This window comes from Cimex lectularius, unplaced genomic scaffold, assembly GCF_000648675.2.
Source record: "Cimex lectularius strain Harlan isolate CLEC.00 unplaced genomic scaffold, Clec_2.1 scaffold264, whole genome shotgun sequence".
NCBI lineage: Eukaryota > Metazoa > Arthropoda > Insecta > Hemiptera > Cimicidae > Cimex > Cimex lectularius.
In genome coordinates this window covers 19,641-43,009 of record NW_019394222.1, presented here as the reverse complement: position 1 = coordinate 43,009, position 23,369 = coordinate 19,641, and the positions used below count along the sequence as shown (strand labels likewise).

At 38.6% G+C, this 23,369-nt stretch overlaps 1 protein-coding gene across 1 annotated transcript in view; it reads right to left on the bottom strand.

The window, feature by feature from the left end:
• Positions 1–4,188: 4,188 nt before the first annotated feature.
• Positions 4,189–23,369, bottom strand: part of LOC106674178 — a 35,643-nt gene continuing 16,462 nt past the window's right edge. The window contains exons 6-15 of the mRNA XM_024230316.1: positions 22,483–22,539; positions 7,440–7,801; positions 7,275–7,359; positions 7,128–7,205; positions 6,897–7,071; positions 6,677–6,798; positions 6,374–6,607; positions 6,166–6,316; positions 5,988–6,092; positions 4,189–5,724 (exon numbers count right to left, since the gene is read on the bottom strand). Of these exons, the coding sequence (XP_024086084.1) occupies positions 5,432–5,724; positions 5,988–6,092; positions 6,166–6,316; positions 6,374–6,607; positions 6,677–6,798; positions 6,897–7,071; positions 7,128–7,205; positions 7,275–7,359; positions 7,440–7,801; positions 22,483–22,539 (1,662 nt within the window). The 3' untranslated portion in view covers positions 4,189–5,431. The remainder of the gene's footprint in view (positions 5,725–5,987; positions 6,093–6,165; positions 6,317–6,373; positions 6,608–6,676; positions 6,799–6,896; positions 7,072–7,127; positions 7,206–7,274; positions 7,360–7,439; positions 7,802–22,482; positions 22,540–23,369) is intronic.

Below are 23,369 nucleotides of genomic sequence, written 5' to 3'. Positions count from 1 at the left end.
TGAAAACGCTCTGAAACTATCTCATTCACTAACATTCAATCCTAGCCTAGCCTATATGCGGGTTTCCGAGTACTCAATATTCCTCTGAAAACCCGCCCTCGTTCACGCTAATAAATACATCCATACATTATTTACAATTAACATTACAATTAATCTAAAATATTAACCTAGGTTGGTGGGTTTATGGGGTACTTGATATTCCACCATAGACCCACCCATGCATACAATACTATCGCACTAATAAATACATTCACTCAAACAGTAACCAATCATTCTGTATTTACAAATAAAAAAAATGCGGAGCCACTGGCGCATTTAATATTACAACAGTGCCTCCGCCCATTCACTCTAAAAGATATTATAGCCTAATACTAACCTAAATCGGTGGGTCTGTGGAGTACTCTATATTCCTGCACAACCCACCCAGACACTTTCGCGCCAATAAATACATTCATTCTATCCAAAACACATAAAGAGATATCTATCCTAGTTTGGTGGGTCTGCGGTGTACTCGATATTCCGACCACTACCATATACTCACACATTCTCGCCAATAAATACACTCACTTCAGGAATGGAAAACGAAACCATGCGTGGAGAAGCATTAAAGGCGACCATATGCATTTATTTGCTTCAGATATTCGATTACTTTCTTGCTGTTGTCATTGCTGTTTTGTAAAACCTCTTTCAAACTCGAGGAAAGGCCACACCTGAGAGCTAGTGTTAAAAAAAAAATTTAAGTTCAAATTCAGGGTCACAGAGATGTAGTGGTGGTACACAGGTTTACGCTAACCCAGAACTGCATCTTGCATATTTCTCATTGAAACGTTGCCATCCTCTCAGAGTTTCTTGGAGGTCAGCAGTCCTGCTGATCCTCGTTCAAGTAATTTTGCCTCCACTGTAGAAAACAGGCTGAGGGGTTTACATCCCGCATATTGTTCTCTCACAAGTCAACCACTTTTTTCTCCCTTTCTTTCTTGCTCCTTTTGCCGTGATACCTTTGTTCACGCAGCTCATTTGCAAGTCTGTGTGCTCTTTATTTGTGGGGTCAATTTTAACCATCCTCTTAACTTTCCTTAGAATAAAATTGGCTATACTTGGTCTATTCAGCTGAAATGGTCGCTAACCTGAAAGCTCAAGAGTATGTATTAGTAGATTCTAATAGTCTGAGCACAATAAAGCAGCTAAAGAACTTCTCCAACACTAAATGCAAATTTATCCTTGTCGGGGTTGTAAGGAAACTATGAATTGAGTCTCTGCACTGGACGTGGGTGTAGGTCTTCCCCAAAATGTGAATCCTGCGACGAACTAAAAGATCTCAACCACATTCTGATGAGCTGCAAAAAATTCGAAATGCAGAGAAGAGATGTGCTTCAAGCTTTATTAAGATACTCGATCTAGAGACCCTTCAATCTAGGGACTCTCTTAAGTACAGGAAGTACAGCAATCTACAAAATTTTGTATGAAATATGCAAGAGACAAATTTCATTATAATTCTTCCTGGTTTACTGTTACAATTTGAGCCTTTTCTTTTAGAGGCTTTGTTCTTTCAGATTCCGGTGGTGGTGGGTCTCTGTGGTGCGTGCCTCGGGCACTGTCGCGGTTTGAGTTAGTCTCTGACCAATGACTTTGTCTAGGGTCATTAAAAAATGTAAATAAAAATATATTTAACTACTATATACATAATACTATAATATACTATATATTATATAATTTTTTTTTTTACAATGGATACCAGGAACTGGGAGGAGTTCCCTCCTGAGCACTGCAGCGTACAGCTTATTGTACTTTATCCCTGGCTCCATTTTTGGGGGCTCGCAACACAAGTGCGAATTTGAGCCCCCGGTGTGCGGGTGTTCTTCCATTGAAGAAACTCATAGACCATGGGATCTATTAGCCGAGAGTCTGACGCCTTAACCACTCGGCTACCGTGGCCCCCAACTTTCTAATAGTTTTATCATTGTATGGAAACCTGAAAACGAATATGCATGTGTTGATAAAAAGAATCCTAATGCCTTAATAATTTTAGAATACAGATTTTACAATTGTGTTTGAAATAATATTTTTAACTCCTCCATATTTGTTTAGTGGTCATAATTGACCATATTTTACAAAATGATTCGAGTCGCTTTTAGCTTTGGTGTAGCGCAATAATTTGAAATTAAACGGAAATAAATGTAAGATTTTGAAGTTCAGCAAGAAAAAAATAATTCACAATTACGACCAATTCGTTTATAGTATCGAAGGTTATCACATTGACAAGGTAGATACTATCTTGGGGTTATTTTTAGTAAGAACTGTGATTTCCGGGACCATATCCATGCCATTAGAAATAAAACCTTTAAAAATTTAGGATTCGTACTCAGGCAAACTGCTAACTTTAAGAACCCTTTTGCAATAAAATTACTCTATCAATCTCTGGTGCGCAGTCACCTAGAGTATGCCAGTTTCGTCGTCGAGTTCTTTAGTTGGGTCTTACATGATAGAAAGGCCATGAAATACTTGTATTACAAATTATGCAATCACAGGAACTTCCATCATTGCTCCTATGAAGCCAGACTTGCTCTAGTAGGCCTGGATTCTCTGGATAGAAGAGTTTTTTTGCTTCCGTTGTGTTTCTGTGGAAGATCCTAAATAATTTTATCGACTCCCCGGAGATATTATCTTGTATTGGCTTTAGGGTTCGCCAATGTCAACTACGGACCCATGAATTGTTTGGTACTTCACGGCACATGACCAAATACGGGTTGTTCTTTAGTCTCCACAGCTGTGCATTACTTAAATAAATTCGATATCAGTGCGGACCCCTTCTCCTTGTCCCTTCAGATCTTGAAAAAAAATATTGAACATGCTTTAAAATGTAATTGAGGGTTTATTTATTACTTTTGTTGTGCTATTTAATTATCTATTTATAATATTGATTTTTTGTTAAAAGTGTAAGCGCTTCTTTGCTGTTATTTTTATATCCTTTTGTAGTAGTTTATATCATAATGATTGTTTTGTTGGGTTGCTTGCTGTCCTATGCTTGGGTACCTGACCTGTTTGGACTGTAAATAAATAAAAGTAAAATAAAATAAATATTTTATAAATAATTAATTTTTTCTTATTATTTACGGTTTTTGGTTGAGATGAAAAATTAGTGTCACGAGTGGGATTCGAACCTATGAACTTTGTCTCAAATATGCCACTACTCTAACTACTTGAGCTATCGTTACTTTTTAATGTTTTTAACATTGAAATCTTTCGTATGCGTCATAAATTTTATTTTTATACATTTAATGAGGCTTTCAAGGAAAAATTATGATACATATATTGTTGCATTTCTGTTCTTTAAATTCATACATACATATTTACCTAATCTACATATTTATTGCAAAGGGATGAGATTATTTTTGAACGTTTGTAAACTTTTTTTCTTTTCGGGATATTATTTTCGGAAATTTAGGGTAATTCAAGCTGTACATTGTTTTGGAATGTTGCCCATCGTTCTGGAGTTTCCAGCAGCTAGGTAAAGAGTAAGAATTAGTTTTTAGAGAGGATTTGATAAAGTTGGGAAAATGATCTTTGCTGTAGTAGACAGTGAAAGAAAATCAGCTGAGGAAGAGTTGATGATGGTAAGGCCAATGTTTGAAAATTTCCCTGAGTGGGAACAAAAAGTGTGGGGAGTTAGTATTTAGAATAAGATTAAACAAAGGAGTAATTTTTTTTTGCCAATTGGCAAATGTGAGAAATGATGTGAGGGTAGCCAAAGGTGGTTCTCTTCACGGATCAGTAATGGTGAAGAAGCAGGTCCGATCCCTGTCAAAACACTACAACTTCATCAGTGAAAAAAGGAGCCTGAAGGAGGAGGAAAATTGTGGTTAGGCAAAGTGGTTAAAACAGTTGACAGGGAAGCAGCCAGCCTCCTGGAAGGCGAGGAACACCATCAGGACATAAGTAACATTCTAGCAAGTGTCACTTTGTCCTATGAGAAACTTACACTTGCGAAAGAAATCAACATGCAGGGGGAGATGGATAGAGCATAAACTCATAGGAAATTCCATACACAACAACAGAGAAAACAAGTAGTTAAATTCCTAAAAAAAGAGAAAAAAATGCCAGAAATTGATCGAATCCCAATGGAAATTTACTTTAACAAAATGCCAATAAACATTGTTGTGGTAAGAGGGTTGGGAAAATAGCACGAGATGGTTTTCAATTGTCTTGTATTCGTTGGTACGTACAAACCTTGTATTATTACAATATATACACATGTACATGAATTTAAATTTAATAGCTTCTACACACCTTCAAAACTAATATCGACTAGCTATTTAAAAAAGGGTTTCTTTTGTTTACTCATGCTATAAATAATTAATAAATAACTTTCTAACTTCCAAATTTAGATATGTATGACAACTTCTATATTGGGGAAAACAATCTAATTGATTTGGTCTATTTAGTTTTAAATGCGTAATAAAAAAAAAATTAAATGCAATGCAACCCTTTTTTTTATATATAAAATCGTTAATGTTTAAACTTTTGGCGAAAAATGGATCTAAGAAAAATAACATTCTGTTAATATAAGAACATTTCCGCTACCTAACTAAGTAACAATAACATCGTCAAAAATTTTTTATAAACATTTTCCATATATTGATACATAATTTTCTTTTATGAAATACAAAATTGTACCTACTAAATGATATGGAAAGTTGTTAGTATGAAATTGAAACAGGGTAATTGACTTTAACTACGTAAGTTGTTTGTTTCAACGCCCCCATCCTTTCTTTTGGCTTTCCATTTTTCCAATCTTCTGTTTCATAATAAAAAAATAAATCCATCTTAAAATACACAAATAAATTACAGTATTAAATTCCTATTTAAATAATTAATCTAAACGAAGAAATTCACTCTTCTTCCTCATGAGTTTCAACCGCTCGGACATGATACTGAGTATGTTTTTAAAAAATAATAAATATAAATCTGAGGAAAATCAGCTTTTTTTCTTAATACACGTCTGTAGCATTGGGTTCAGCATTTTGAACAAAAAAACAAAAACAAATTTTTTGGCATTAAAAACACTTTTCAGCAATGCTGTCAAAAACCAAAACAAAAATGAAGAAGTAATTATATCCTCGTTTCACTTTTTAACTGTGATAGTCATTTAGAAAACTCTGATTAATCGGCATAAATGTGTACCACTGTTTTAATTTCTTTCTTCTAAGATGATAAGGGTATCACTGAAAGCGTCTAATCTAATTTGGCCTAATAAATTCCATTGACCACATGTAAGATTAGAATATGAACAATTTTATCTATAACAACGTTGAAACCCCTAAAATGAAAAAAATGAAAAACACTTCTTTAATCGTATTGTCTATTAATTCTAAAATTCAGTCGATGTTGAATTTGGTGTTTCAAATCTCGTTCAAAAGTTATCGGCAAGGAGTTAGTCAGGGGTTGTTGTTTGCGGGAGCTGGTTGACGTAGCTCGGCGAAGGCTTGGGCGGCGGCGGCGGGCGGCCCCTTGTATTGCTACGAGTGCCGCCGTTCCCTCCGAGCCGACTGCTCGACGCAGAAGAACTGCTCACGCCCGAGTCGCTGGACTTCTCGGAGCCGCCTTTCGACGACGACCCTTGAATGAGCCCGGGGTTACAATCGGGCGCTGGCATCGGCGGTGGTACTGACGAAGAAACAGGAATGTTCGGCAGGAATGTCGCATCGGATGAACCTTTCTCACCAACTAAAACAATATATTATTTACAAAAATTGTTTATTTAGTAGTATTAATTTTTTTCCCAGAACAGAGAGTATTGTAGTATGTAACATATTTATTTATAGGGCAGCTTGAAAAAAGGCCAGTTATGTTGTTGGGAATAGAATCTACAACCTCAGGGTTTACAAACTGAGGTCTGTCTGCTGACCACTCAGCTACCGCCGCATAAATTTTTAAATGCTTTAAATGATTATTAAAAACAAAAAACCAATATACTCTGTGTGACTCACTTGTTTGGTGTGTGTTCAATGAATTTTGCTGGCTGAGATTATTCGCCTCCTTGGTCTGCTGGTTCACCGAGCCAGATTCACTCCCGTTCCATTCCTCTTCGACTTCTGCCAACAGAAATACAAAATGAGCGCTGGAACTATAATAAACAGAAAGTCAAACTTGCTTGTGATTACATACGCTCGAATTCCTGTAGCACTTGGACTGCCGCAAGAATCTTGGCTCGATGTTCGGGATCCGTAAGACCTAGATAATCCAGATCTTCTTCTTTGATCTCGCAGAAAGACTCAAGATCTTCATATCCATTTAAAACGAATAGAGACATGTGTTCCTGAAAAGTTAATAATTAATTTTTCTTTTTCATTGAGTTTAAATATCAATTCAGTACCTCCATATGTATGGCTTGAAGCATTTGTTCAAGAGTGTGGGGCCGATTGGTGACCCCTTGTGGAGGTGGATGTCTTTTTGTACTGTGCCCTCCGCACGCGCTACTTCCCGCTTCATCCTGTGGATCGTTGAGAAGCTCGACATTCGTGAACTTGAAGTGACCGATTCTGTTGTGCACCCGACCTCTCCACAAGCCACAGCCGCTCATGCTGATGACTTCAATTATATCTCCTTTCTACAATAATAAATTTGCCCGAATATCAAATTTAGTTTTACTAAATGTATTGTTTTTTGTTTTAAATACCTTAAATCTAAGCGCTTCTTTATCATATGGGCTTGGATTAGAATCGACTAAAGCTCGTGCGAGAGGAACCATTTGACCTTGAGGACTGTAATCTTCCATATTACTAACTAACGCTTGCGTACCTATAAACAGAGAAAAAAGTTAGAAAAATACACACTTCCACCACCCCACAGAAATTAATATTCTCTTACCCCATCATACAATAAATTAAAGGACTTACTTGATGCACTGGGAAGACTTTCAGCAGAAGAATGATGGTGGGTTTTATGCCTGTGGTGAACATGGTGATGATGATGGTGGTGGTGGTGGTGATGCCTCCTACCCAGACTTTTCCCACTCGAGGCCGGGTCGCTTTTCAGGCTTCTCAACCTCTGAGTCGTCGCAGATCCTGAACACTATTAAAACAATCACAATTAATTAAATTTCAAGCTGATTTTTATTTGAAACTTACACTAGGCTGCAAAGTAACAAGCTCTTCATGGTCTGCATAGTCTGAGCTGTGCGCAGGTGATATTGGAGGGTCGATTCCCTAAATAAAAATGAAACAAAGATGAAATACGCAGAAATATACAAATGGTTGATTTTATTTTGAACTTACATTGTAAGATCTTAGTCGGTGATATATGTCCATCTCAAGGTGCTCCGAACGACTTGTTTCCATCGAGAGTGAAGATAATCTTGAACTGCATAAGATTTTTATTTAAAATGTACTTGGTAAATAAGTCAAAGAATACTGAAACAGTAATATGAAATTTTGACGTACCATATACTGTTGACGTCCGAAGTAGCATAATCGCCGCTTTCCCTGTTGTGTCCCCTGCTCCTGGAAGACGGTCTTGTAACTAGAAGGGCCCTCTGTGGAGGCAATGAGATGTCTCCCGCCGACCTGAGAGAAATGACTTCACTTTCAGCTCCGAGCTGGTCGCCTCGTGTACCCATGGTGAAGCAAAGCCTTGAATTATGAAGAGCCGGGTTGTCGCCCATTAAAAAATCCTCAGGGTCACTTTCGTATGGTGGCTCATCGTACCAGTGATGACCCAGACGAGCCATGTCTTCATCATACATGTACGTGTCATCTCCACGCCCAGCCCCGACGAGTACACCCGCTCTGATATCTCGCAAAAACTGAAATGAAACATTTGACACATTGTGATTAGTAAAACAGCAGATCTTCATGGGATCCAAACACATCAGTTCTGAAGAGAGAAGAATAAACCCCAAATGGTTTATTTGCTGAATGATCAAATCAAACAGTTTAATTGAATAAACGTCAAAAAATCAATTTTATCTTAATCGCAATAGTGAATACTGAATGGGCCATCAATGAATAATAAATAAACCTATAAATAAGAAGGTCCATGGAAAATGGTAAAACTTAATGCTGAAACCTGTCAGACTGAAACAAGCCTGGAGTGGATTCAACTAGATACAATATCAAAAAATTAAGTTGCTCAGACAACCCATCTAGAATTTTTTATTATTTTTTATTACTATCACTCATTACATAAAGATACAATATTATCGTTTACATGTATACTGTGGGGGAGCCAGCAACCATTGATGCTATTTCAGTTTTCTGAATAGTTAGTTATGTACTGTTCGTAAGGAGGTCCTGTTTTTCAGATGGAGACCGGCCGGCTAATGAACACCGTTTCAGGGAGATACCCATAAAGGCAGCACTTAAAGCAAGTACCTCATCGGTAGGTAGCCAATTCCAATCAAGATGTCAGGCATTGGCAACAACAGAATTACTTGTTTGGGTACCAGAGTAATGAAGAGACCAATAAATTGGCTAAAGAAAGTTCGATGAGGACACCTATCATCACCCCAGAACCCTTTTGCAATTGCCAAACATGTGGATCCATCGGACAATGGATTAAGAATAAGTCCTCGATTCAATGAGAGTATTCCGGGATAGAGGCACGTAAAAAAGTTCATTGAACGACCATCATTCTAACCACAGGACTATTAAACCTAGGATGTGTTAGGACCAGAGTGATCTTTGGACTGCTATGGACACTGCAGACTCTTGGGGCCCTGATAGTCCTCTTCAATCTATAACCACTACATCTTCATCCAGGGAGATGCTAGATTGACTAATGCAGGGCAAACTCCAATAGCCTATTTGCAAAAAAAAAAAAAAGGAATTAAAGCTTCAGTAGCCTACTGATGCCATGACCCAAAATTCAGATCTAATAATGGCAGAACTGCTAAACCTAGGACATCTTATTACTAGAATGATAGTAGGACTGCTGACTGGATACTGTAGACTCCGGAGGCAAATGTATAGACTTGGAGCAGCTGAAACAAGCCTGTGTATATACTGCCAGGAATAAGAAAAAAGTTTGAAGGCCTATGCAGGCTCCTACACCTGGAAAAGGAAAACCCAAAGCCTGAAGGCAAGGAGTTCGCCAGTTTGTAATAAAAAAGTTAAAAATAATTATGGAGATTGCACAATAGACCAATATTAGTCGTGCTGCAAAAGGTCGCAAAGTCAGATTCTTTTTAACCTTAACCTTAAAAAATTACAAACAGTACAAGGCCACAAATTAACATATAGCAGGATTAAATAAACATAAATGAGAAGAGAAGGAAGAGATAGAGGAAAAATTTTGAAATAGTTTGTAGAGTTTTGAATAAGAATATGGAATGGACATAAAGGAGGGCTTAATATCCAACTACCCACTAAGTTTCACGGAGGAGTGGTCAAACCACTTTAAAATACTTTCTTCATATTATACACAATTAAAAATTCTATGGGATGTGCCGGGATTCGAACCCAGGACCGCTAGTGTGGCCAATCGACACCTTAACCACTCGACCACGTCCTGATGGACCCTCCTTTGGCATCCATTTTAGTCGTTTTCTAAAGTCCAGTAAATTAGGCAAAATGAACATGAAATAGAATATTTTAAAGTAAAAGAATATTTCAGTAAATTAGTTTGGGCCTGGGTCGTACGAGGAAAACCTAAGTTTGAAACACGATCCTGTTGAATGTTATTTTCGTTACAGGCGAAAAAAGGACGTTAATCAAAAAGGTTGACTTTAATTTCAACCGGTGACATAAAAACGCTCTTAAATTAGAGATATTTCGGTTTCTGATGATGACAGCCGTTTTTGAGAGGTGATACATTTGAGCGGAAAATCGGTGAAAAGGGAGAAACAAGTCGACTACCCTATGCTACGAAGGTCGGGGGGCACTCGACAACCTGTCTGTTGATATGCCGTGGACAATGGTGACAGAAGCCTGCCCTGGACATGAAGGGAAACCCGTACTTGCCAATTAAACCGTTTTTTTTCCTGTTTATTTTGCCCACTGGCGTAATTAATATGAATACGACTTGAAGCGACTTCTAGACTTAAGGAACAGTTTATGGTTTTGGTCGGTAAAATAAATCTTAGGTTTAGATCGTTTTAATCCGGAGAGGAAACGATTTACCTGTCGTAACTGTAAAACCGATTTTATCGCAACGCAGCCCAAGGCGGGTTCGTTCCTTGTCATTCCAATAACCCGACAACAATTTTTCAACCAGCCGGAGGACGAAGTATGTCAAACGCAGGGTATGGACTACTTTTTACCTTGATGTAATTTATGAAAAGCTCTTCTTTTGTGATTTACGTTCTTGCTTTCCAGAAGAGAAACGTCAACTAGAAAAGGTTAAATCTTCAAAGTCAGTTAAAATAGTTGGAAACACTAAATGTTTCACCCTATGACAGCCCTATAGAAAAGGTGATCCTTTATCAAAGAGGTTATGATTAATCCATCGATCGATTTTCATAAATGAGCTTCGGCGTTATTTATGAATTGGTAGGAAGAGTAATAAAAGATCACCTTTGACAGTACTGCATGGGGGATGCCACGGTATACACTCAAACATATTGGAAAATCAGTATACCTAGTTTTGCTCTTAATAATGCATGCTCTCTGGGGGGACTTAATGCAGATGGGCTTAAGTCTCCTAGGCACCGATTAACTAAGCGATTGGATTTCGTCTTGTGAAAAAGAATCCCATTCTTTAACAAGATGCCAATAACAATTTCAAAATAAAAAAGGGAGAAAGGGATCTCAGTAAATGCCTTCTGGTAACATACGGCTTTAAGACTGATTGTCGGTTATGGGACTGGTGTCTAAGGAAAAACAAGAAAAAAGAAAATAATTCTTTATAGTATTTGCATTGGGCAATATACTGTCTTTCAGGAGGAATAAGTGGCTATTGAACTCTGTGCCATAGAGAGATCAACAGACTGGGGCTATTACCGACAAAGGAATATATAATTATTAGAAAAAAATAATTCAACACCTCATCGATAGTAAAGTTCAGAGCAGTTTGGGATGGCATCGAGACCATGTCAGACATTTGGGAAACTACAAAAGTGCCCTTGTTTGGGTAGCAGGTCACGCATGAGTATAGGGTGCTAATGCCCTTGAAAAGAATGAGGCTACACTACAGATAGTCCTGAACATTTATGTGATAAGGGATAATAACAAAGGAGATTATAGAAAGAAAAGAAGACAGTTAAAAAGGAAACTAACAAATAATCTAAAAACCTGGCGAGATTTGGAAAGAAAGAAACAAAATGCACGAAAGAAAGCAGAAGCTACCCAATGCACCTACTAACAGATTGTGATGCTTAACTTCTTAGAAGGAAATGCTTTTAACCGTGGAAGAAATAGGCTAAACAGAACAGACGTTACAATAGATTTCAAAGTGCATCATTTGCCAAATTAGTCCTGCGTTTTTACATCTCCATGTGCATTTACATTAGCACAGGTTTTCAACGCATTCAAAACCAATGATCTGCACTAAAAATCAAGCGTTTGATAAATATGATTGTACATATCATGACACACTGAGGATGCGTCTTGCAGATCAACCCAGCGGGATAGACTGACCAAAACGATCAGAAACCAAATTACAAAAATAAGAAGAAAAAAGGATAAATATCCAAACGAACATTTCTGACAAAGGCTACCGTATAGCATAGATGATGTTGGGTGTTGGTCTGCGAGTCGGTGAACTCATGCTGAACCGCATTAGGTCACTTATTGGGTCCGTCTTCACTCGCTGGTTTGCTGAATTACTCAAACGCGTTTCGGCAATGCGCCATCTTCAGTGATCACTGTTACAGACCCGCGAGTGAATCACTTAAATAATTATCAAGCAAATAATACAATAATATATAAAAACACTATAAACTTTTTATTAATGACTTTCAGGCGATTTCGGTTGTCTTTTGTATGGGGCGAGTTTACTCCTCGGTTAATAATGACCGGGTTGGGATGATTGCCTTGGCAGTTAGAAAGGCTCGACTTCAGCTCATCTTCCACTTGTTTTTTATGTCTGTTATGATCCGAAGAGCCAATTGTAGAGGTAGATGCAGATGGTCGATCCATAAAACTATTAAATCTCGGTGAAAGAGAAGAAAGGATCTTCGGTTTTCAAGAGAACAGGGACTCAATGAAAGGTGAATGAAGTGTGATGTGATGTTTGATATTTTCACCCCTAAATTTCGGATTTTTCAGAATTGTAATAATTTTCTATGAGTTTGAAAGAAAAGCACGCGATATTTTATATTTACGCAAAAATAAAGGAAAATGTTCACGGAAGGTGGTTGTGGGTGCTTATAGTATAAAATAGAAACTTTTTTTTAGGCTCGGCAGTAAACCCTGTTTTTTTCACTGGTCGAGGAGATTAGCCTCAGCCTAGTTGAATTTTTTTTTCTTCCGCACTGGAATATCTCGGTTTATATGGGGTGCGGGCAACACCGTCCATTGCCACTTGCGACTTCCCTTTGACCGGGAGGGCCGCCCGGCCGAAAGAGTGTTTATTCCACCCTCGGGAGCAACCCCTGCCTAAACTAATATTTATCACCCCGGACACAGCCCCGGCCCAAACTGCACCCCTAACCCCCCCCCTTTTCTTCATAAGCCGCCCGCCGTTCCACGCTATTATTTCCATCCCGGTATCATAGGTTTATCTCCCGTCTCAGCCCATTCTAGTTAATAAACCAGAACGTTTTATTAAGGATCTGTAAATAACGTACGTAATAATTAATAAATCGTCTAAGGTTTTTATTTGTTTGTCGACACTAATGGCACCTTATCCCACTTGAAATGTGAAATTTTCGAGAAAAATATACGGCCAGTACTGGGCTCATAATAAAAATGATACATCAGGCTTAACTTCCAACCTTTGGTTAATAGAAAATCTGACGCCCTAACTACTACCGCTGCTCCCTTTATATGTCTATAATATATATTTTTCTCTTTGGTAACACTACCATTTCGAAAACTATCCTTACCAGAGACTTTCAATCCATCAGTGACTCCAGTCTATCAGCATCGCAGAGATGCAATGGTAATCGTATGAAATATCTTAGGACCCATCCTCTACAAAATATATACCGCAGGCATTCTGAAACTATCCTTACCGAGGATGATACCGATCACTGTTCTCATAAAGTCATATCGCTTGAAGTTATTGAAGACACCACCACTTTCACCCGACGAAGGATAACCATTGCTCCTGTCAGCAATACATAACAGTAGTACCATTCTCCTTAGTAGCCCTCTACCTTTAGCTAACCCAACAGACGCTTTAGACTTCTTGAAAGATTTGGACATACGGATCAAAGGTAAATCCTCATATCTCTAGTAATGGCTGCCTGATTATATTTGTTATTGTTGTTTGACCGAATTGTTTAGTCGCCAACCGTTTTATTTATAGATGTAAGAGCAATTTTTAGTTTCTAGTAGTATTGAGCGTGTTAGCATGGAAGAACAATTTAATCCCGTTCTAGTGACTATGCGGATCACATACTTAATCTAAACCAAGGGTAAAGGTAAGAAGGTACAGGGGTATTCGGTCCTGGAACCAAATACTCAGAACCCATGGGAAAATACACCAGTATCTTCCAAGCTGAAGTCCATGCAACAGTGAGATGTACTCAATTCAACTTGACTAAAGCTACAAAAAAAGAACATAGCTATCATGTCAGATAGCCAAGCAACATCAAAAGACTAAGCTCAGAGATGATGCTGAACTGCAACATGTTAGGTACGCAGAACAAAGTCAGTACATGGGTCCCAGGACATGGGGGAGTAGAAGGCAACGAGAAAGCGGACACCCTTGCAAGAAAAGGGGCTGTATTACTGCTGATAGGACCCGAACCCACACTATGAGTTCCTTAGACAGAAGTCAGAAGGAAGAAAATGAGTTAACAATAGACCTCACTCATTGGACATGAGCAATCCAAGAACCTCCTAACAATTCGGAAGGAAAGAAGTAATAGAATCCTTTCTAAAAAGATAGTTCCTACTCACAGTTGTTTTGCAACGATCCGGATTTCGAGAGCCCTTAGCTCATCATCAGGTTGAAGGAGTTCTATAACCACGTCTCTCGACATGAATTGCAAAAGAATTAGAATAATACTGCAGAAGAATACTTTTGCAATTCATGTCGAGAGACGTGAGATATCAATAATCATTCCGGCAAAAGAAAAGGCTAATGCATTTTAACCCCCGCGCACTACCTTTGTGAAGGACCTTGTTTTGGGGTTTCGCCTGGTTGTACATCCAAAAATAACAGTTGAACCAGGAAGAAACATGCACTCAATAATTCTAACAACTGGCACAGTCTGGCATGCTTAAGAATTTTAGGAAATACCTAGGAAAGGTGACACTTAAGTAAAAGTAATAACAAAAATCAGTTAAAAAATATAAATAGAACTGATAAAATGACAGTCATCAGATGGCTACGGCCATCGTCAAAATCAATCATTATCTTTATTTGTTTTTATATAAAGCATTAATCATTTTAAAGATTTATTCTTGCGTCGATACTAATCTTTCTATTTGAGGCTTTATTTGATTAAAAACCTGTTCCACCCACGTCTCGACTGAGCCATTTGTGTTACGGGGTCGGAAGTTGCAAATAAGTTAACGCCCTAAACGGAGCTTTTAATGCCGGGTAATTATTCTTAGGAGTGGGCGAAACAAATGTTTCCTGGGCCGCATTGGGAGTCGAGTGTTTTAACCGTTCTCCCCTGCATAGATCTGCGGCCTGGAAACGGAATCCGATAAGACAAACGAGCGACTGCAAAAAAATCCAACCGTCGATTCCGTCTACCGCAGGAGATTTCGAAAGAGGTCTGATTTAAATCCGTACAAAAGGAGTTTCAACCCAATTAAAGAACTTGCTTTACAAATAAATTCAAAAAGGGGCGGAAGAAACTGTAAACAATAACAAACATCGAATCATCTGCGTAGGTGGTAAGGATAGAAGCAGAAATGGTAGGAATACTGTTTAAAGGATGACATACACAAATCTTAGCTTTAAACCTCAATTGTGACACATATACAAAGGAGATATTTCGAGAAGATATACCAAGGTAGATTATAGATATATAACATTTTAACCTAGGGAATTATTGATTACTGATGACCAGTGAAAGTTCATTTCAACGTTTTCCTTTATTATGACAAACAAGAAGGTAATCTCCACACTAACTAACAATATTATATAAGAAACTGGACAACTTATACGCCGAGTTCAATTCCAAATCGTCTTCTTCTTGTCGGACGTCCGTTTCTGCGTATTCGATCAGAGTTGGATTGGGGTGAAGTGGTAAAGTAAAACGCATTCGTGTGGATGGTAAATTGAAGGTGCGCAGACAGATATCTCGGAGGCAAAAAACAGAGGGTCGATCAGTCGTCAGGATTTGGCTTTTCGAATTGGGGCGATAAAATAATCAGAGGCTTCACATTTCAAAACTAAGTTTATTTCACTGCTTAAAATCCACAAAGCCAATCCGCAATCTGGTCTGGCAAGAAAGTAATGTCATTTTTCAGTTATAGGATTTATTAACTCTAAATTTATATTTTTGTCTATATTTATTTTCAATTATTATTACAAATACGCTTGTTTAATCCCCAAATTAAAAGTTTTTTCTCCTCAGTTTCTGTTTTCAACTTCTTTAATTGTGTCGAATAATCTAATAGGTGATTATGTCTTTGTATGAAACGCATTTAAGTTGCGTTTTACTTTATGAATTTGAAAAAGGGAACAATGAAACTTGAAACTTTGTGTGCTGGAAATGTTCGTCAAGTCCAACGGTATATTGCTCGATTTACGTAGTGTACGTCCTTCTCAGGTTGACGACGACATAATGAGACATAGGTTAGAACAAAATCCATTTTTGACGACCCGATAACTAGTAGAGATGTTAAATGTTTCCCATACAACCATTGGAAACCACATCCAAAGACTCGAGTTTGTTCAAAAGTACGATGCATAGATCTCACACGAAGTTGACGAAAGGAATTTGGCGGATCTCTTCTCAATTTGATCTTCACACATATGTCGGCAACCTTACGGCCCATTTTTTCATAAATTCATTCATCCCCATACCTAACTCTAGCCTAATCCGTCCTTAACCCTAACCAAATCTGTCCTTTACTGTAACACTAACTCTGGCCTAACACTACTTAAATTAAACTATTTCCATCCCCAACTCTAACGTAATCTGTTCTCAACCACAACCCTACCTAACCCGTCCCCATACCTAGCTCTAACCTAATCAAGCTTAACAACTCCAACCTGCCGCCTTTCCAAATTCTAACCTAATCTGTGCTTAACTCCAACAACCCTACCTAATCCATTCATATACCTAATTCGTTCTTAACCATAACTTAACCCATCCCTAACCTAATCAGTTCTTAATCCTAACCTGCCCCATTTCCTATCTCTAACCTAATTCATTTTAACCCCAATCCTACCTAAGTTCACCAGCCCTTAACCCAACCTAACCTCGTCCTCATCCCTAAACGTCCTTAACGCAACTCGACCTAACCTAACCTAACCTCATTTGTTCTTAACCATACCTAACCTGTCTTTAACTCTAACCTAATACGCTCTTAACCCTAACTTGTCCCCGTCTTAATTCTAACCTAATCCGGCTTATCCTAACTTGTCCCGTCTCCTGACCTAATCCGTCCTTAACCATACTTACCTGTCCCCACCCTCAACTCTAACCCAATTTGTCCTTAACCCTATCTAACCTATCTTCACTAATAACTATAACCTAATTCGACCTGAACCATAACCCATCCCCATCTCTAACTCTGACCTAATCCGTCCTTAACTGTAACCCGTTCGAATCTGACTTGTCCCCATCCCTAGCTCTAACCTCTTCTGTCCTTAACCGTAATACGTTATAAAAATGGATCACATACAAAAACAGCCCGCAAAAAAAGTTTATTGTCAACGACCCCCAGTTGTTCCAAAATAACAAATTCAAAGCGGTCTAGCCAATTCGTCTCCATCTTTGCAACACATGTCGCATTTAAAATCCAACTTCTAACTCTTCACTGGGCATGACAAGTGTCCCGACTGTCAAGTGTTAACTCTACTCGTCTCAACACTGACTACTCGGGTCAACCGCTGACCCTCTGACTACCCTTTTGGTTCAAGCAGTTTAATCGGCCTTGTAAATTTCATTCCGGATGTAAAGTAACGTTATATTTGTCAAATTGTATTCATCTTAGTTTGAACACTAAATGTTAGAAACTCCAAGTGCCGAAATTCACGCCCAGACGCCAAAGGAGCTTTATTCAAGCAAATTATACACTTCGTTTATAGGGTGAAAATCTAGGTTGAAGCCCGCGGCGACTAGTTCAGATTAAATCGAAGCCTAATTTCTCGTTTAAGCCGATTAAGCCTTTACTTATTAATTGGAAAACAATTGGGATAGCTCAGAGTAAATTGAAAATTCCGGCGAGGTGGGAGGACTTAAATTTGAAATCGATTGCCGCCAGACCGTGAACAATCTACTTCAATATATGTTTATTTGCCTTTTGTTTAATTACCCGCGAGAAGATTGTACATTATGGTCCTATTTTCAGTTTGGAATGATTTTGGGTAAGGTTTTTTTTTTCTGACTAATTGGACCTAGGAGCAGTTACTATACCGAAAAGTACAGGTGGAAGGAAACAAATAGAATGCACGGGACTTCTCAAAAATTGTGTACGGTTTTGCTCTTAGGTTTCTTTCTCATTACTCGAAACGAGCATTCTAAGGATCTTCGAGCTCTCAAAAGGTTTTAAAACCTCTTTCAATTGTCAACTGATGTCTTCCCAAATGACCGTAGAAGATGTATGTGCACTGGGAATTCAAGAAAGGAATTTCTCTTCTGGGATTCTGAGTTCCTTTTTTCAGTAGTGATTTCCACAAAGAACACTCCGTCCATAACGCTACTCGACCTAACCTAACCTCATCTCTAACCTAATCTTCCTTAACCATACCTAACCTGCGCTTAACTCTAACCTAATACGTCCTTAACCCTAACCTGTCCCGGTCCTTAATGCGAACTTAATCCGGCTTATCCTAACCTGTCCCGTCTCCTGACCTAATCTCAATAGGCCTTAAAACCTCTTTCAATTGTCAACTGATGTCTTCACAAATGACCGTAGAAGATGTATGTGCACTAGGAATTCAAGAAAGGAATTTCTCTTCTTATTATAACTGCCAACATCAATGTAAATAAATATGTAGCATCAGCTAAAACCATCAACACTACTACGGATACCATGAGAATCGGATGAACGATTCGAATATGTTTCACGTCTACAGATCCAATGCAGTCATGGAAATTTGTTCCCATTGCTGAGTGTTGGATGTTATTGGTTTTGGGTTTATTCATATTTGCCAAAAAATTGTCTCCTAGTGTCGTTAAAACAGAACGGGTAAAGGTCGGATTTTTCTCTCCGCGGGTTTTAGAGGAAAATCCAGTTTGTTCCCTTTTTCGATCGAAGCTTTCGATTCCAGATTTTGAATGGAGGGGCCACCTTTTTCCCTTTCTCGCGGATCGGCCTGACATTAGGTGACATTACCGGTTCTCGCAAAGGTTCGGGGATCGATCGGAGAACAATCGTTTCTAAACAAGCCTGGAACGTCTCGCTCTGCCGCCCCTTCAACCAGACTCCGGTTGCACGATTCAGAGGATTTCCCTTTGGCCAATTCCGTAAATCTATTCTTTTTTTACATTAGCTTTTTCCTTTTCCCTGGAAATTAAGAGGGAAAACAACAATAAAAATTCTTGACAGCACATAAATGGGGAAAATAGATTTTTATAACTTTGATTACGTTTTTTGTATTGTTTACAGCCTGTAACAACCGGAAAATAATATTCGTATAAAGAAAAGTGATCGTTCATAGCCTATTCGTCGAGACGGGGGTGGTGGCGAGGGTGAAGACGGGGGTCAGTCCCAAGTACGAGAGGGTGACTAGACTTCGAGGAGACTTAACGGACTTGGTTATAAATGATTTCAAGTTCGTATCGTCCATTTCATTTAAGTAAGTCCTCTGAAATTCCAAGTTGGATTGATCTGCGATGTACTTTTGTGGACATCAAAAATTTGCTTGTCGACTATATTTGAAAACCTCGCCAAATCTTATCTGATTTTTGAATACTCGTGATGAGAATTATTTTTTTTTCGTCGAATTTAATAACCGAAGTTAACTGATAAAACAACAACTTTAACTTTTAAACTTTTTAATGAAAAAAAGTGTATCTTACGATCCGCTAAAACAATGTTCCTCAAATCAAATCAAACTTTCTGTTATTAATAGTGACATAATCATAAAACGTCGATAATTTATAATTAAAAATAGCTTTTACAGTGTAAATATTAGGTTTAGATTGAAAAGCTTCTCTTCTTGACAAAATAAGGATTGCTTTAATTACTTAATCGTTGTTTTTCTATTTTATGATGACCTTTTTAATTCCATTAGAGTCTCAACATGACAAAAAATGTGTCTAGTTTTATCTATTGTGCACTTGTAGCTTGTAAAATTATTATTTCCTTCCTAGTATTAAATTTAAGGACGGCGGGTAATCAGGTTCGAAGGCAGGCAAGGTTCCGGGGTGGCGGTCGCAGGACAGCTTAACGCGGCTAATCTGTTGATACTCGGTTATGATCATGATTGCGTAGCCGAGTAAATGCAATTATGCATAGCTATGCGCATGGGTTCCAAGCATACGTTGTTCCCTCCGCTCAGCTGGAAAGCAGCCCGAGCGGAAACACTGGGACAAATACCATCATGTGAAGTCCACCGTTTTGATGTTTCATGATTTCGTTTTCTCAAGGCTAAAATTTGTACGCTTCCAAGTGGCCTACCAAAACGTTCCAAATTTATTTCTACGAGGTACTAATTTTTTCTTCTCTAAACGATTTATTACCCCTGACAACATAGAATTAGCGTTAATTGGTTTACATATACACAATGTGGGAAGTTTAGGGACGACAAACACCTGAGGTCATCGATGGAATTCTGCTTGTTTGTACTTCTTTTTCCTGGTCTTCCACGTGTATTTTTCAAACTGAAGCCATTTGAGCGTCTCAATCAGTTACAGATCCGATTTTAAATGTATACCACTTTTTATATAATGTAGAATTGATTAAATGAACACTGCTCCAGGGAAATGAAAAGGCTAGGAATCATTCCTGGAAGATTCAGAAGGTTTTGCGCCAAGAACTGGGGATTAAACCCCAAAATGACCCTACGCCTGTATACCTGCGTCTTAAGACCAATGTTGCCATATGAGTCGGTGGTGTGCCAAGCCTCTTCAGGCTATTAAATGGCACCCAAAGACAAGGGGGACTGTGTCAGTGTGCACAACGCCGATTGCGGCCCTGGAAGTGTTGTTAAACCTCCCACCACTTCATATTTTAATCTAAGGAGAAGCCAGAGCAGAAGCCCGCAGGCTCATCAATGGACAACCATCTCAAGGATAGGCCATGTAAATAAACAATGGAAACTGAGGGGGAGGAGATACAGGCCGATGCCATATTAGGCTTGCCAAGCGATGCCACTACTCCAAAATACAATTTGACTAAAAAGTACAAGGTGCTGATACCAGAACGGCAAGAATGGGCCAAAGGAACACCGCTAAAGTGAAGCACCTACTGGTTTTGACACAGCTCCAAAACCGTCAAGGACACGGGAGCTGGAGTCTTCGGGATGAACCCAAAGACCGAACTGACGGTAAATCTAGGTAAATGTGCTACAGTTTTCAAATCTGAAATTATAGCGATTGAACACTGCGCAAGAGAAATAAAAAGGCTAAGAATACATTCCCGGAGATAGCCATCTTCTCTGACAGTCAGGCAGCACTAAAGACCATCAAGCATGAAGCTAGATGCGAGATGAACGCAAAGAGTGTCTGGGACTGCACGGAAGTCAGCGACACTAATGATCTGACCATGTCATTGGTCCCACGGGCACTCGGTGCATACAACAGGACTCTCTAGGCCTGAACCCTACTGTCGCTTAGCATCCAGCCTCAAAAGAGGATACATCTTACAATGGATCCTTAATGGCTCCAAAACCTGGTGGAACAATGCCACAGGCATGATGCACGCTAAGAGATTCATAGAAGGGCCATCCACAAAACTTACAAAAGAATAACTGGAAAGAAACCGCAACCGAACCAGGAAGGTTGGATTCCTGACAGGGAACTGCCACTTAAAAAAGCCGGATAGGAGGACAGACAGAAGAAACACTGTACTGATACTGTCATGAAGAGGAGGAGACCGCAGAACACATTTTATGTTTCTGTGATGGTCAATGTAGGTGCAGGTTCTTGCAACTAGGTTAGCAAAAACAGCAAACAAGATCCTACACTAAGAAGCTGCTGGCCAGGCTATGGACGTTGATTAACAATCTGAACCTGGCCAGTCAGTTATAAAAAACAGTCTGTCCCTAACCCCAATCCTATAATACAGAATGGACCCTACACATACAACACACCCACACACACGCACACCATTATCATCACCCTATACAAACCCTCCCCAGAGTACTCGATATTGCTCGGGGTGGGACCGAACCCACTACATTCTCGCTAATAATGTACTTTCAGTCTCCAGGATTCCATTTTTTTATTTTTATTTTTTATAATACGTTCGTTTTAAAGGTTTTATTTCAATTCTAGGTTCGATTGCATTTGGAATATGCGGGGATTGTATGGGCGCCCACTAACAAAAGCGATATCTTTAAAGATTCATAACTGAGCTGAAAGTTATTTCCTCCAGGAGTACTGGCCATGAATCGGATGGTGACTATTTTTCTCTCCGCACAAACTTCAAGTTGGACTTCGTTCGAACTTCGAAGGAAAATTTAGCTTCCTATCCTTCGATTGGAAGGTGCTCTAAAGATTGATATTTCACTTTTTGTGTTAGTTCAACCTTACACAACTTTTTTTCCATAAATTCCATCATGTCTCATAAAATATCTATTATCTTATCTAAACTTAGACAAGAACTTTGGAAACTCTTAAAAGTTTATCTTCTAACTGATTTTGAATTTTGTTTACAATAAAAAATGACTCTTACCTAGTTTTTAATGCTCTTTCCCTCCATGTAATCAAATTTAAAGGATTAATATTTTTTAAGTTATGGGTTTTTTTTTATCGTTGAAGTAAGTTGAAAATCAGACTTTGGACAGTAGGGACTTTTTAGTCAGTAGGTACTTCAAGAAGACAAGGTTCTAGGGATGCCTGCTGACGCAATGTTGTCCATATTATTCACAATTAAAAATCCGTGGGCTATGGGAGTCGAACCCAGGACCGTTAGCGTGGCGCCACAGCGGTCCTTCAATCGCAATACCCGGTTTTATACAAAACACTTAGAAATTCGTGACATTTTAGACACAGATGCCTGGTCTCTGCTATCATTAACATAATGTACGACTATTCAAAAGGGTCAAATTATGTAATTTATCATCATAGTCGATGTATTTCCATACCTCTTCGTGTTCTCGATCGATTTTCTCCTTCTTCTTCATCGCTTCTTGCACTTTAAGCTGAAACAGAAACAATTATTTACAACTGTTTGCTCATAAAGATTTAGTAAAAGCAATAGCCAAACAATATATAAAAGCATAGGCAAAAATTATCTTTCGTTAATTAATATTCGTCTCAATTGTAGAATTTTTGTCTTTTTCATGGCTACACGAATATTTGTTTTACTTTAATGCCAATTTTTATTACAGTAATTGATAAATACTGAAAAACTCAGAGATTCGAGAATACAGAAAAAAGCACAACGTGGTTTTAAATAAAGGATAATCCACACTACATTTCATTTTATGGATAAGGAAATAAATAAAATAAAGGACATTATTTCCAGTTTTCATCCAGTTCTGTCTCGTTATCCTCGAGAAAGTGGGACATTAATAAAACAGTTTCAGCTTTAATTTTTCCTCTTGAAAATGCTTTGGACTATAACACGGGCAGAGAAAAAAACAAGAGTTTATAGCCTCATTAAAATGTTATTACGTCTTCTCCGCATAGCAGATTTTAAATCTCGCGACTCTAATCGACACATTCTTTTTAACAAATGGACGGACATTCCACCTCGACGGTTCCATCGATTTCACATGGAGACGGAGGAAATCGTCCGTGGGTTCACCTGGGCGTTCCAGCGGTTTCAGATCACGTCCGGCATTTCGATCGGGTTTGACTGTACCACTCGATAATTCATGGACACTTGCATCCATCTCCTCGCGTACAAACTGCCCATCAGGAGCAGGAAGGTCAAATAATGGCTAATTCCAGGCCCCGGTCGGCAAAAAAACAAAACAACACATCACATTTTAGCATACAAACATAGAAAACACGCTACCAACGGGCA